General features: G+C 37.5%; 3 protein-coding genes across 4 annotated transcripts; 1 reads left to right on the top strand and 2 right to left on the bottom strand.

The window, feature by feature from the left end:
- Positions 1–88: 88 nt before the first annotated feature.
- Positions 89–5,904, bottom strand: LOC103340622 (3-oxoacyl-[acyl-carrier-protein] synthase II, chloroplastic-like). Its single transcript, XM_008244057.2, has 14 exons — positions 5,095–5,904; positions 4,055–4,260; positions 3,775–3,978; positions 3,250–3,360; positions 3,056–3,151; positions 2,850–2,895; positions 2,671–2,750; positions 2,287–2,355; positions 1,833–1,917; positions 1,349–1,503; positions 1,186–1,266; positions 977–1,036; positions 697–860; positions 89–536 (listed from the first exon to the last, which is right to left on the bottom strand). The coding sequence occupies exons 1-13, from the start codon at positions 5,474–5,476 to the stop codon at positions 744–746; spliced, it is 1,692 nt and encodes a 563-aa protein (XP_008242279.2). The 5' UTR covers positions 5,477–5,904; the 3' UTR covers positions 89–536; positions 697–743.
- A 2,389-nt stretch (positions 5,905–8,293) lies between these two features.
- Positions 8,294–10,494, bottom strand: LOC103340621 (uncharacterized). 2 transcript variants are annotated; one of them, XM_008244056.2, is made up of 8 exons: positions 10,366–10,494; positions 9,933–10,265; positions 9,640–9,733; positions 9,420–9,538; positions 9,251–9,334; positions 8,952–9,035; positions 8,808–8,862; positions 8,294–8,669 (listed from the first exon to the last, which is right to left on the bottom strand). In XM_008244056.2, the coding sequence occupies exons 2-7, from the start codon at positions 10,215–10,217 to the stop codon at positions 8,809–8,811; spliced, it is 720 nt and encodes a 239-aa protein (XP_008242278.1). In that variant the 5' UTR covers positions 10,218–10,265; positions 10,366–10,494; the 3' UTR covers positions 8,294–8,669; position 8,808. The 2 variants fall into 2 exon arrangements, with proteins under 2 accessions (XP_008242278.1, XP_088898674.1); XM_089042548.1 differs by having other exon boundaries at positions 8,952–9,029.
- A 93-nt stretch (positions 10,495–10,587) lies between these two features.
- On the top strand, positions 10,588–14,304 carry LOC103340620 (P-loop containing nucleoside triphosphate hydrolases superfamily protein). The gene is made up of 9 exons (XM_008244055.3): positions 10,588–10,743; positions 10,837–11,019; positions 11,125–11,268; positions 11,355–11,463; positions 11,598–11,947; positions 12,078–12,151; positions 12,456–12,760; positions 13,163–13,403; positions 13,707–14,304. The coding sequence occupies exons 1-9, from the start codon at positions 10,635–10,637 to the stop codon at positions 13,953–13,955; spliced, it is 1,764 nt and encodes a 587-aa protein (XP_008242277.2). The 5' UTR covers positions 10,588–10,634; the 3' UTR covers positions 13,956–14,304.
- The last annotated feature ends 566 nt before the right edge of the window (positions 14,305–14,870 follow it).

Here is a 14,870-nt window from a genome sequence, read left to right as displayed (position 1 = left end):
CTAAAACACAAACTATGAGAGTGAGGTGTGTGATGGATAAAGTGGGCGTGTGAAAATCGTCACCCAAAAAGCAAAAATGAAACACAAATTAAAACAAAACAAAACAAAATACTTGTTATTGGAAACATCATGATAAAAGCAAAAATTTGACATGATACAAGCAGCTCACAGTTTCGAAAAAAGTAATGTCATGCAACTGCAAACTCAAATTTCATTACAACTATCTGATCTTATCAGCCAACTACTTGTACATGAAAACCAAAATCAAACGGCAACTATTGCCCTTGCGGCAGTTCAATGACTAGCACATACGAAGATCAAACCCTACTGTGGCTATTTATGAGAAAGGAAATTTTCTAAGCAAAAGTATTTCTTGATAACCATTGGGTGAGCTCTTAATGTTCTACTTATGGGCCACCTCAACAGTCTTCTCCAGCGATCAACTGTGTTTTCAGAACCGCAACTCACTCAACCAAACAGAAGATCAAATACAAAGGAGACTTCATGGGCGCTTACTGCAATTGGATCAATCCCATCTGCAAATAACAACTTTTGCTCAACTTATGTAAAGCAAACTAAACAAAAGAAAGTGAATCTTCTACTTCCTAAAGAAAGATGTCCTACAATATGTTCTACTTTATTTGTCATACATATTACAATTCCTTCTAACAAAAAAGTGACGGTATGCAAACATACCTTAGGGATTGCAGCAAAAGTTGGAGTAGCACACTAGATCTGTGTTACTACTTGTAAGGGGCAAACAAGACTGACGAGTTGTGGCCACCGAACCCAAATGAGTTAGACAATGCCACCTTAACGTCCAGTCTCTCCTTCTTTGGGCCCACTAGTAGTTTTGTATCCTGAATTGATGTGTAGACAGAATTTAGATGATTCCAGTGATAAATTGAAAATAACTATCGTTTCACTTCCTATCATACATCATAAAAGGGTGACAAGACCATAAAAGGTCACATACCACACCCTCATCTGGGTTTTCGAGATTGATATTTGGATGAATCCACCCAGTTCGTATCGCCTACACAAAAAGAAAATTACATGTCAAGAACTACACCTGAAAATGAAAAAAATCAGCTAAGGCATAATTTTGCAAGTTGTATTTGGTCTTTACATACAAGACTTGAAAAATATGTAGTTCTTCCAAGGTAAAAACAACACATAAGTTACCTGTACTGCTGCAACAGCCTCTACAGCACCAGCTGCTCCTAGCAGGTGACCAATCATGGATTTTGTGGAGTTCACTCTCAACTGTAAACAGTAGGAGGTTACCAAAAATGGCAATACATGATATTAAGAAAACAGATAATACAAGTTATGCAAAGTAGGTTACCTCAGGATTCTGGCCAAAACAATGAATAAGAGCATTATATTCTTTGAGATCTCCGGCCAGTGTGGATGTAGCATGAGCGTTGATGTAATTAACATCTTCCCTAGACACCCCAGACTGAGCTAATGCCTTTTCTATGCAGAGAATAACACCAGCACCTGTTTTAGACGACATTAATGACATATTCAGATTCTAGAATGTGATAAAATTCAATGAAACAAGTGCAAGGTGACTCAGGAGCCATAAGGATACTTTCAAATATCTTGAAATCAATATAGAAAATCACTTAGCAAAAAAGGATAAACAAAGACATTCATATGAATATTTGCATTTAAATGTCTTAAATGGTGAAATTTCTTTAGTGTAAATGCGGTACAAAATAAAGAAACTAATAAATCAACAGAAACAGCTTAAAAGAAAATTTTCTTGCTTCCTTGGCTAAACAAAACAATGAGAGAATGATATTGTCAAAGGCGAAGCATATTACCATCAGGGTGTGGCTCAGTCATGTGGTAAGCATCACATGTGAAGCTTCCACCAAGGAATTCTGCATAGATAGTTGCACCTCTTTTCTACAAAAATAAAAACTAATTGGTGATTAAATGCTATAAAGTAGCATCTATACACAAACACCATATCACATAGTAAGATAGAAATACAGAACTAGAAATTGGGTTGATGCAACTTCAGAGGTAGCAGCAAGCAAAGTTGACTATAAGTCACCCAATGTAACCCAAGAGAAGTAACAACAGAAAGCATGAGATGGATTAGCTTGAGGGAACTACAGGATACAGAATTGCTGCAGAATGTGGTCTAAAGTACCTGATGACCTACAACCTTACAGAAGATGTGATCCTACATAGAACATAGAAGAGAAAAAGCAAACTCCGAGAAACACCCAAGTGCTATTACCACGGTCATAGATATAGAGTTTAAAATACCTTAGCATGTTCTAACTCTTCTAGAAGCAAAACGCCAGCTCCTTCCCCCATAACAAAGCCATCGCGATTCTGACCAATAACCAAAAACCAGATATCGTGAGAAACAACACTAATGTAAGTCTACAAGGAAGTAAGACACCAAGAATACAGATTACAGGTTTTGCTTTCAGAATGATGTCCCTTTATACTTGTTAAACATTTCTACAGTAAATAAACTCAAATCTCGAGCCCAGTACACATGTCTAGAACTAAAATTACATTGGCATGCTTTATGTGATCATACCATTTCTTGTTCTTGACAAAAAAAATTAAAAGTTTCAGCACACAACCAATTAGGATGGGAAAAAGAACAAATGAAATTAGCATGGTTATTGATAACATTACAATATCCCAAGGGCGTGATGCTTTCGTTGGATCACTGTTTCTTTGTGAAAGTGCTCTGCATGCCACAAAGCCTCCCAATCCTGGAGTGATAACATAAGTGCAAGAATATCATGAAAATGTCGTGCAAATCTCAGTAAAAATAAGACAGAAATGATATAGTTAAGGGATGGGAGAGTTACCAATAGGTATCATCACTGAGTCTGAACCACCACAGAGCATAATATCCTGCATATAATTTCAAAGAAAATTGCAACAAAATCATAATGGCATATTTAAGGATGGTTAGTCAGTATATCCTCTTTTCTATTCAACTTTACCACTGATTCACTTCACATTTTCTTAACATTATAAAAAAAATCCATAATAAGATTTGTAGACCACTTACAGCTTCACCTCTAATGATATGATTTGCTGAATTCAAGATACAGAAGTTGCTCGTAGCACAAGCAGTAGAAATAGAATAATTTGGGCCCATCCAACCCTGCAATTTCATGAGTAAAGCAGTTAAAAGGACAAGTACAAAATTCCAGCAGTCATTATGGTGTGTAAAAGTATTGCAAATACTAAATATAAGCTCACCAGATCCATTGCGAGCATGGCAGAACCCATGTTTGTAGTTGCAAAAGGTACACAGAACGGATTCATCTTCTTATATGAAACCCGTAAAGCTTCAATTGCATCATTGAACACCTGATCAATGTCAAAATACCAAATGAAGTCGTCAGTCGAGATATTTACTGCAGCAATGAAGAACACATAAGATTCCTTGTCCCAGCTACGGATTTTGTCACTCAATGTGGTAATATCTAGCTTGAATTTCCATATTTTGTGAAAAGATTCGATCGACTTTACATGACATTTCAGTATGGGAGAGAAACAGTGATACACTGTCTTACATAAATAATTAAATAATATAAACAAGTCCAGTTCTGAAATAAAAGGAAGTAGTTTCGGAGAACCAAAAAAAATAGCAGTCGAAAGATGTGACATAACCTTACAGACTTTAAACTAGGCTTGTTGAAGAACATAAATTGAAGATATATCAGAAGCTCTTGCAAGCCAATTTTTCGTACATAATATTAAACCACAGAGCACTGAGGTTACCTTCATGCCACCCATTGCTGAACCAATCAAAACTCCACATTTAGCTTTGTCAATTTGTTTCATGACATCTTCTGTAATTCCACCATCTGCCAAGGCTTTCTTCCCAGCAGTAAGCATGTAAAGCATGAATTTATCCATTCGTCTGGAAAACTTTGGTGCTACCCATCCGTCAGTTGAGAAAGACTTGATCTCTCCACCAATCCTCTAAAGAAAAGAAAAGGTACTAAGAACATAATATAGAGAATACAACAATTGAAGGGAGGTTTAGTAAATTGTTTACCGTTGGAAATTGGGTACAATCAAAAGCTTCTATCTCACTAATGCCACTAACTCCCTCCAGCAAATTGTTGTAGAAGACATCAGAATCATGACCGAGTGGGCTCACCACACTCATTCCTGTCACAACCACTCGCCTCTGTCTTGTTGTAGGTTTCTTCTGTTTTGTTCTTTCTTCAGTAGGTTGCACAGCTACAGCCATGGTTTCCCCTATATTTCCAACAATAACAGTAATATAGAAATGAACAGAGATGATCGGCATATCAGAGGACATACAGCCACTAAATTACTACCTATCATTTTATACCATTTGAATCTTAGGAAAGCTTTAGTTAGAGTACTCAAAGGTTTACTAGGTAGCAGAGGATTAGTCCCTCTTCTTTTTCCTCGTTCAAGATATAGCAACTTCTTGACTAACAAGACATTTTTACTCTTTTCTACATTTAAATGACATTTCCTGGCTAGTATAATCATTCATCAATCAACAGTTGGGCATTGCAGATGCTTTGAGTCAATTAGTTCCATTAGAACCATTTTACTATTAACCCAATGTTTATCTTATGGCCAGTGTAAACCCACTTTATTACAAAAGAAAAGAAGACAACCTCTTTCCAACAACATAACCAACTTCAAATAAACCAAACTGCAGTATAAGGATAAACTAAGCCTATTAGCTTTGTAATGAAAAACAAAGAACTTTTACACACACAACACAAACTAGCTTTTTAAAATTCCGAACTACATATTTTTTTTAAAAAAAATTCAATCAATTAAATCCAACTTCAGATACAAACGTTCAAGGAAGTAAGCGAAACAAGAAGTTATACCCAAAGCAATTGCAGTGCGTAAACACCCCCCAACCCAAAAAACAAACACGCACGCACACACAAAATACATTGAATTGATAGCTTCCAAGATTCTGAATATTAAAAAATAAAAACAACACAATCAACATGTCCTGATATACTTGAAAATACAATCACAAGATTAATAATTAACTGATAACAGGTCAAAACCAGTAAAAGATCACAAAAACACGATTACCAGAATGGGCGGCTCCATGAAAACGCCTCTGCCTTCGATTGGTAGTCCCAGTTTTGGATCCAAACAGCGAGGAGAGTCCATTGGAGCCCAAAGAAGATAAACCCTTTGAGCTGTAGTACTCATCGCAGGGCTCAAAAGCCAAACAGGAGCTCATGAGGCCCTGAATGCTGGATCCACTGAAGGCAGAATTCAGGCCTTTCTGAAAATCGGCACTGAAGCTACTACGTTTAGACGGCAGCCTCCTTCTTGCAGCACATTTGGGTCGTCTCTTGGGGGAGCTGAGCATGGAAGGTCTGGTGGAACAGTCCCCGTCGCACGTGACCGACATGCAAGCGGCCACGAGCCACGTGCAGAGCGGAGATGCAACAGAGGAGGCAGCCATGGACGACTCAGATGCTCAAATCCCAAAACAGCAAAAACCCAATTGGAAAGTATCGATTTGGAGCAAGTCCCAGACCCAGCAATGAGAAAAGCTTGCAAGAATGGCAATCTTGGGAAGAAGGAAGAGGAAGAAGGCTAAAGGGTATTTGATGGAATTGATGAAAGATAGAGAAATGGTGGTGGGATTGAGGTGGTGAAGAACTCGAAGAGAATCGGTGGTAGCATTCGATTTTGTATCACTGTGTATTTGAATCGGTTGGAGACGAGACGCCAAGTATTGGGCAACTCTCAGTTGTCCTCAGAATAACAAGAAGCACTCTCTCCCCTCTCTCTTTCTCCCTCTCACTGAGTAACTGTGCTATGAGGACACACAGGCATTTTACATATCGTCTAGCAAAATACAAAGATCTATGACCAGAAAAATGTGTACAATTATGTATTTTATATAATCTTTTTATAATTAATTTATCTTTGATAATTTAAAAAAAACAACAAAATATAAACTGCCAAGACAGATGAATTAATAAATAAAATACATATAATTTAATTAGCGCGACTGACTGAATGTGTTTTGATTTGTCATTGGCAGCCTTGAATTTTATAAAAAATAAAATATGGTTTTTGGGTTACACATATAGCAGTCTCTCTCTTGAAAATATATATATGCCGATGGGTTGTATTATATAGATATATTTATATATATATATATATATTTCTTTTCTTTTCTTTTGAGAGCAGAGGGATCAGGAATAAATGCATCACTGTGAGACCAGAAAGTAATAGGATCTATGATTCTATTCAGTACTTAGGTTTGGGGAACTCATGTCAAGTCACATATAAATTAATTTTCGAAAAGTTATGTCTTTTCACCGCCATGACCACCACCATCACAACCACCATCACAACCAATCAACCATTGGTTTTGGATTTGATTTGGTTTTTGTTATCTTATATTTTTCTCTATAATGTTTGTATTATGGATGATGAGTTTGTTCAGCCATCATTCGTACTCAAAATTAGGCGTTGAACTTTGCTTCCACTCACTAATTACTATGCCCACCTACCTACCCACAAGGAAATGGAATACTATACTTTCCAACAAAATGAAATTATTCATTTCATTTGAGATGAGTAGAACCAAATATTTAAATCGTTTGTCGGTCATATCTATCACATTACTGAATCATGATCGTTCAAAATATCAATGAGAAGTTTAAAGTCTCATTTGTATTTATAAAATGAAAACAAAAATAAAAGGACAATAATGTACCAAACCCACAATCCCAGTCGAATAATAAACTAGGCAACAAAAACAGGCACCTACATACAAATTAAGAGCAAACTGAAAATGAGGTTGTTGGATACAATAAATATAAAAGAAATAAAATCAAACTGTAGGAGATTGTGCTAGCTAGTCGACTCCTATTGACATCAATATGTGCATGCAATATTTATTTTCTGAGAGAAAAAGTTTTCAACTTATTTGCATGCAAAACAATCAAAAGCTAGCTTGGACAAAAAGTTTGGTTTTCTAAAAACATGTCGTGCTGCATCACATTTGCATGCAAAGGCCGAGCCAAGCCAATGCTTGCTTGATGGTGATGATGATCTCACGCCTCATTCTCATCGACCATATTAGCTCACGGCGTTTTTCACATGACGAAATCCGTGTTCTATTGCAATTGTCTTTTCCCAAAAGCACGAAATTTGCTTGACCCTAATGAGTTTTCAATTCAAGTTTCCATGCTGTATTTCCAAATTCCAATTGGTTATTAATGTTAAAAATGCTTTGATGCTTTGTAGGGGCCTGAATACTTGGGCGGTAGATAGTGACTAATCATCCAACTCCCATAGGTTTTGTTGCCCTCTAATTTGATTCGTAGAGCATCTGAGCATGTTCTTTCAAAGGTCCATCTAGTCATAAACACCCAACCCAAGCACCATGCTCTTGTTATTGTCCTGAAGGGCACTATTTATTTACTCTGATAATTAACATTTTGTATGTATAATTATTACCCTTTTTTCTTCTTTTACAAAACGATATTTTAAACTACTATTTAGTGAATGAAGAGGATGATCCAACTCGAACGGCAATAAGCAAGTCTACATGCCTCACCAACTAGCATAATCCACTTCTGCATATATAACTACTACTTTATTACTTAATAGAAAGAAAGAAAGAAAAAATCCAAATGAAGGTACGGAAAGACCTCATAATAAGAGGTAGAGGAAACCCTACTAAACACAAGGAGAATTGAATGGGAAGTCAACATAGGTAAGCCAAACTCGACATCTTCCCAACCAAATTCCTCTGCTTTCCTTTTTTCATGCATATTTCAATAAAAACAAGTTGAGTTGGCAAACCCTACGGCCAAGACATAATAGAAAATTTTATTAGAGAGCGACTCACAACCACTTTTTCCCTTTCCCCAACTTCATCTCAACCTTCCCTAAAGCTTTAAGATTTCGTACAAGAAAACTTGGGTTCACCCCAACAAGAAGATCGTACGGAAAATATATAATGATTTTTGTTGTCTGAATGAATTGTTCTATTGTTGCTTCTTTCATGTGGCCCGCAACAAATACAACCTTATCACGGATGGCCCTTCAAAGATATTTACTGAACATACAATTTGGCGAAAAAAAAAGTTGAAAATTTAAAAAAGTTTGACAAAGGAGTATCTCAGATAACCCAAATAGTTGTAAAGGGCAGTTTATATTTGCAGCACATACAGTAAGGCCCCAACAGGTGAAGGCCTGAAGCTGAGATATTCACACAATCAGACTAGGCCCACAAGAGGGCCAACAGTTGAAAATATAGTTAAAAATGGAACAATTTTCAAATATAGGGAACGGAATTTCCAGAGTATTACAGGAGAGAAATAGAAATGAAAACAAAAAGGAAATCTTTTTCGTGAAAAGAACAGCACACAACAAACCTCAATGGGGAGAATCATAAAAAAAAATTTACACGGGACAATTTCTATATTTGCAAATGATAAGATACAAAGTACACCAAAATCACCAACAGACACGTTGGAAGCATATCTCATGTTTGTGGGGTTGTAAAATGCACTGCTGGATTGTCAGCTGAGATAGGTGTGATGATAAAATGGTATCGGGGGGCATGCATGTTGTACCGGGGAAGGGCCTGATGTCAAATTACAGACGTCCTGCATATCCTGCATCACATACTAGATCCAAAACATAGGAAACGGCACATCTGAGTATATTATCAAACAATCAGCTTGTATTGAGAAGAAAAATGTCCAACTAAGAATATGTGAAGGGCCTGAAGAATTAAAATTCATTGCTGACTTTAATCAACTTACTTCATTCTATAGGTTCTGATGTTGGAGGGCGCTCCTCAAGTAATGTTTGAACTCTCTGTAAAATATACCAGATGTAAGTAAAGTCTGCAAGAAAGAAGAGCATACCCTACTTTTAAAACAAAAGTAGGAAGTTTGGCGTTCTACCTTTACAGAAGTTCCAACTTCATCAAGTTTCTGCAGTAGTGTTAGATCCCCATACCTGAGGGGCTTTGACGGGGACATCTGAAGCTGACAATAGAAAGAAAGAGAACTAATAAATATTGAACTTCTGAAAGACAATTGCCTAGCTGAATAAGATAAGGAAGGGTTTTTCCTAGCATTGATATTGGCTAACAGGTTCTCAAGGTTTAATCAATATGCCCAGATCAAGCTTGTCAAATATAAACCAAAATAAGTTCAACTTCCTTTGATAAGGACCGGAAGCATCTGGCATATGACCCTACCCTCAAATTGGGAATGTCTTCAAGCGTGGAAACTTGTCTAGAGAAAACCTCATTCGTCATGCTTGACAGGCGCATGAGGACAGCCTGAAATGGGACATCAAGGTTGATAAAGTAACTCATACTTAGTAAACTTGGGGATAACTTTAACACAACTACAGTGAGTAAGTACCTTCCTGAAAGCACTGGGATTTGCAATGCCATGGATTTGAACATCATCGCTTGGCGGCCTTCTGACACCAACATGCTCTATTCTAAGTGAGTAGACACCATAGAGAGACTGCAGATATCCTGAGTATAACAATAGCATTATAGGCGGTTCTAAGACAGCACCAGCAAGACTTAAGGTATTGGAAAATAACATTCATGTAGCAACTGACAATGCTCTTTACCTTGCTCAATTACAACATCAGCGACTGAAGGCAACAAAACATGCTTTTCTTTCTTCAGCACCCCAAAAATTGGAAATGGAACTGGCTTTGTAACCTGAGCTAAAGAAACAAAGCATCATCCAAAGGTAACCATCTGTCCATAATTTCATATAGCAAAACCAACCAACCATAGTCCAGCAGCATTCAAAGATTGATCAATGGAAAAACAATCATATTAAACAAGAACAAAGCACATTCAAGAGCTCAAATTATCAACAAGAAGAAAAGGATTCAAACTTCAAATTTGAATTTACCTTGTAGACAATGGCATTAGGAGTGAGATAGAGCTTTCTGGACCGAATATCCTTGCGCAAAATGTATCTTCGGACTGGTAAATAAAGCAGCATGAAGAACCCAATTCCCCATGCCAATATTAAAAGCAAAGAGTAAAGAAGCCACTGTGCTGTTCGGAACTTCACATAATTCTCCTCCATCTCCTGAAACGAAGCTGAATACAGAACTATTTCATCTTCAGCTTCATTTGCAGTTTCGGATAGTAACCCTTTCTCCAAGCTATCTACGACGTCGTCCGAACCCATCTGAATTGCTCACAGATCCAGATGCGAGCAAAAACCCTAAAGCCCGAGCTACAGCCAACCACGAAATAAAGGTAAAATTTTCCCGAAATTGAACTACACGAAGTGTAAATAATTCGATCACGTTCACATGGAAACAATTGAAGCTTACCGATTGATTAATGTGATTGTTGGAGACTTCTCACGGGTTGAAGATGCAAGAGAAAGACGAGGAGGTTCAGAAGCACCTCTTCAGCTTTTTTCAGTTTTCAGCTCAGGCGGGCCAGGCACTGCAGTTTCATTGTGGGCTGGGCCAGGGTCCAAATTTGTAATATTTAGGGTCCAGCCCAATAATTTTCGGGTCGGGTTGGTGCTGGAATAAGAAGTGAGTACGAAGCAGGAACTTGGAGCACGAAAGAAGCAGCAGCAGCAGCAGCTCAAATGGTGGCCGCCAAGAGAAAAAACACACAAACAGAGGAAGGTGAAATCTTCTCGTCTTGCTCTTTCTCCAGCCTCGGCCTTCACTCAAACTTATGCGAGCAGCTCGAAGGTAATACAAATTTTTTTATTTGTGCCAAAACTATAATTTTATTCTCTTCCAAAATAATAAAGAAAATACCTTTTTGTTGTTTGAACGAAACAGAAAGGTTGGGCTTCAAAGCTCCAACTCTGGTGCAAGCTCAAGCCATCCCTGTAATTCTGTCCGGCCGCCATGTGCTTGTGAATGCGGCTACGGGCACAGGCAAAACGGTGGCGTATTTGGCTCCGGTTATCCACCACTTGCACTTGTACCAACCTCGAATTCAGCGCTCTGATGGCACTTTCGGTAGGTACCATACAAACATAGCATCGATATATTTTGTGAACAAACTTACAAGCATGATTGTAAGCTCACATACTAACATTGACATATGCTTGTTTTGATTGCTAGCGTTGGTTCTTGTGCCAACGCGAGAGCTGTGTTTGCAGGTTCATGAAATCCTGCACAAGTTACTGCACAGGTTTCATTGGATTGTCCCTGGTTATGTAATGGGAGGTGAAAACAGGAACAAGGAGAAGGCCAGGCTGCGCAAAGGTGCCCGAAATTTAATTTTTGGTTATTGGTTTTTGTTAAAGATATTTTTTGGTATGGTCTGCTCACAACCCATCTGCTTTTTTCAGGCATATCAATTCTTGTTGCAACTCCTGGACGACTCTTGGATCACCTGAAGAATACATCATCGTTCTTGCACACAAATTTGCGTTGGATTATCTTTGATGAAGCAGATAGGTATGCTACACATACACCATTCGAGTTTTTATTATATACTCTATCATGAATGTGTACAATGCTATTATTGTATCCAATTGTCATTGTATAATTTGACGTGCATTCATTAGGTATCCATATGTTTTTTTTTACAGAATTTTGGAATTGGGATTTGGAAAAGAAATAGAGGAAATACTAGATCGTTTGGGTTCAATGCAACATGGCTCTGCCACTGAGGATAGTGTTGTTTCAACTAAATATGAGTTTCAGAGGCAGAATTTGCTATTATCAGCGACCTTAAATGAAAAAGTCAATCATCTTGCGAAAATGAGTTTAGAAAAACCTGTTATGATTGGCATGCCTGAGAAAAAGACACAGTCAATTGCATTACATGAGCATTTAGGATCTGACACAGATGATGAACCACAACCTTCAGTAAAGACAACAGGCTCTTTTAGTGAAGATTATAAACTTCCAGCTCAATTGACCCAGAGATATGTAAAAGGTATGTGCCAATACTTTTCTTTTCTTTTCTTTTTTATTGTTTTTTGGGAGCGCCGGGAGGGGGCAGGTATGATTCATTAGACTACATAATAGATGTGGTGATTAACTGTTGTGATCAAATTTCTTTGCAGTACCATGTAATGCACGGCTTGCTGTACTTCTTTCCATTCTAAAACATCTTTTTGAGCGAGAAACTTCCGAAAAGGTAAAGCCTACTTCTCAACCTTCCATTTTCTAATGGTTATGGAAGCTAGCTTTTTCTTTCTTTGGCAGTCTTTAGAATCTTCATATTCAAGATTATACTTTTCAATTCTGTGATATTGTGCTAGTGAGTTCATATAAAGGGATAATGTCCTTCAGCATCAATGATGTATCCTATTTACCACATCCTGAAATCCTCGAAGTGATGTCTTATATTGTTAACACAGTTTGGGTCTTTCTATGCAGTCTTCAACTTCATTTTATTATGCTTTACCTTGTCAGTTCTCACTCACTTGCTCATTTTACAGATTGTGCTATTCTTTTCAACATGTGATGCAGTGGATTTTCACTACTCCTTGATAAGTGAGTTCCAATTCAGACCTCACTCAGGACTAGAAGCAGAACTTAAGCAGATGTTTGTTAGATGTAAGACCTTTCGGTTACATGGGAATATGAAGCAGGAGGATCGAAGAACTGCTTTTGAAACCTTCAAAAAAGAAAAATCGGCTCTTCTGTTGTCCACAGATGTTTGTGCTAGAGGTTTGGATTTCCCAAAAGTAAAATGTATCATACAATATGATTCTCCAGGCGAGGCTACTGAATATGTTCATAGGTATTTAAACTTATCCATCTTCATTTTTCTTTTCCCATTTTATCCCCCCTCTTCTTTCCTGCATGTGCAACAATATAAGCCAGAGTTTTGATTGTTTTCAGTCCATGGATGCTCATTCAACTAAGTAACACTTTTATCCGCAGCATTACATGATTATACATCATCAAAGTTCCTCATGAGATGCATAAGAAAATAACGATATCCCAATATTTTAAATTATTCAAATATTTGAAAAGCCTTAAGAACTAATTGGTTTTAAACGGAGTGATGTTGTTTTTTCAGCGGCTAAAATTACAAGGTTATTTATTTTGAAGTTTTGTTTCTTAGCATGGAATTTCACTACGCTAAGTCTATCATGCATCTTTAATGTTTTTCTTGATATTTATTTCATACTTGATGTAGGGTTGGAAGAACCGCTCGGCTTGGCGAAAGAGGAGATTCATTGTTATTTTTACAGCCAATTGAAATGGATTATTTGAAAGAGTTGGAGAAACATGGTGTTTCCCTACAAGAGTATCCCCTCCTCAAAGTATTAGATAGTTTTCCACTATTTGGTCATAAGCATGTCAGGAAGTTTCTTTCCATTGACTCACATCCTTGGGTGATGTCTTTGCAAAAGGCACTTGAAGCATTTACAGAGAAGGTACTTCTCTTCTCCTGATTCTTCTTCAGTGTGCCTTAAAGTATGCTTTGTCGAGCTGTGTTTGTACTGTGAAGAAAGCCCTCCATCCAGTTTTGGACTTTTTCTTAATCTTTAGCTATCTCGCATTATTGTGAAACCTTAGCAAATGACTTATCCAAACCAGATACTTAAGGAAATATCGTTTTACTTTTAATATGTTTGCTGGGTATGCCAGCCAGATTTATAAGTTTGAATATTTGTAATAATTATGAGTTTCTTTCTTTGTGATTAACATTAAGACATTGCCTTCATTTCTTTTCTCAGCCAGATACGAAGACACTGGCCAAAAACGCATTTTGCTCTTGGGTTCGTGCATACACTGCCCATCGTGGTGAGCTGAAAAGAATATTTATGGTGAAGAAACTTCACTTGGGACATGTTGCAAAAAGCTTTGCCTTGAAAGAACAACCTTCCTTGGTTGGTAAATCATTCCAGAATCAAGTAAAGAAGAGGAAGAGGGATGAAAAGCAAAAGGGATTATCAAGAAAGAGGAAGGTTTCCAGGAAAACATGATTGCAGACTTTGATACCAACATATAGATGGTTGTGGGAGATGCAATCATGCAGATGGGTAAAAGCTTGTTTTGGTAAGAACATTTGTATGCTGTAACAAAGTTTGCATGTATTGCGGGCTTCCTTAGAATACTTGCTGTCACCTTGTTTCTGTGTGAAGTGATGGTGGTCGACCTCGCTCTCTGTAAAGTATGGTTCATTTGCAATGCAGTTTTGCTGATGCTTGCAAATTTAAAGAGAGAGTTTGCTGTTAATTTAAATTTGTTTTGACACACTTGCAGTCAATAGTCATTTGTTGTAACTTATAACTACGGAATCTCAATTCTTAATCCGTGAAAACTTTCATGCAACGGGATGCCATCGTGACAAGGATTCCAAAATAATCAAGCATTGCCATGTGGGAAAGTTAAGACGCATGGCAGTGCGTGATTAACTTGAATACCGCCAAAGAGACATCTTCAATGTATATTAGTTTCTCTTTGTAGCCATAGCTCACCTTGTCCAAATGTAAGCCAGTCTACAATTTTGGGCCACAACCAGTGTTGTTCTCTCTGTAGCACTCTGGGAGCACCATTGAGATTAATGTGATTGCCTTATCGAATTAGGTAAGTATGCATAATGTACCACTTGTTCAATGATGACCTTACCTTTCCTACAAAATAAGGAAATCGATAAAATATGGGAGGGCTATGTACTTATGATATATTATATTAGTCGACCAAATCCACCGTCCTCATCATCTCACATGCTCTCTCACAGAGAAGAAAAAACTTTCATCAATGGTTTTGTTGGCATTGGAAGGAATTGTACAGTTCTGTCAGTTACAATAAGTCAGGTGATTTTAATGCATAATTGTTGTGATCTTATGTGAGATGATTTTCAATATGATGGACAATGTCAACATTGTCCACAATCC

The sequence above is a fragment of the Prunus mume genome, linkage group LG8 (genome assembly GCF_029339155.1).
Source record: "Prunus mume cultivar Tortuosa linkage group LG8, ASM2933915v1, whole genome shotgun sequence".
Taxonomy (NCBI): Eukaryota; Viridiplantae; Streptophyta; class Magnoliopsida; order Rosales; family Rosaceae; genus Prunus; species Prunus mume.
This window is presented reverse-complemented; position numbering and strand designations above follow the sequence as displayed.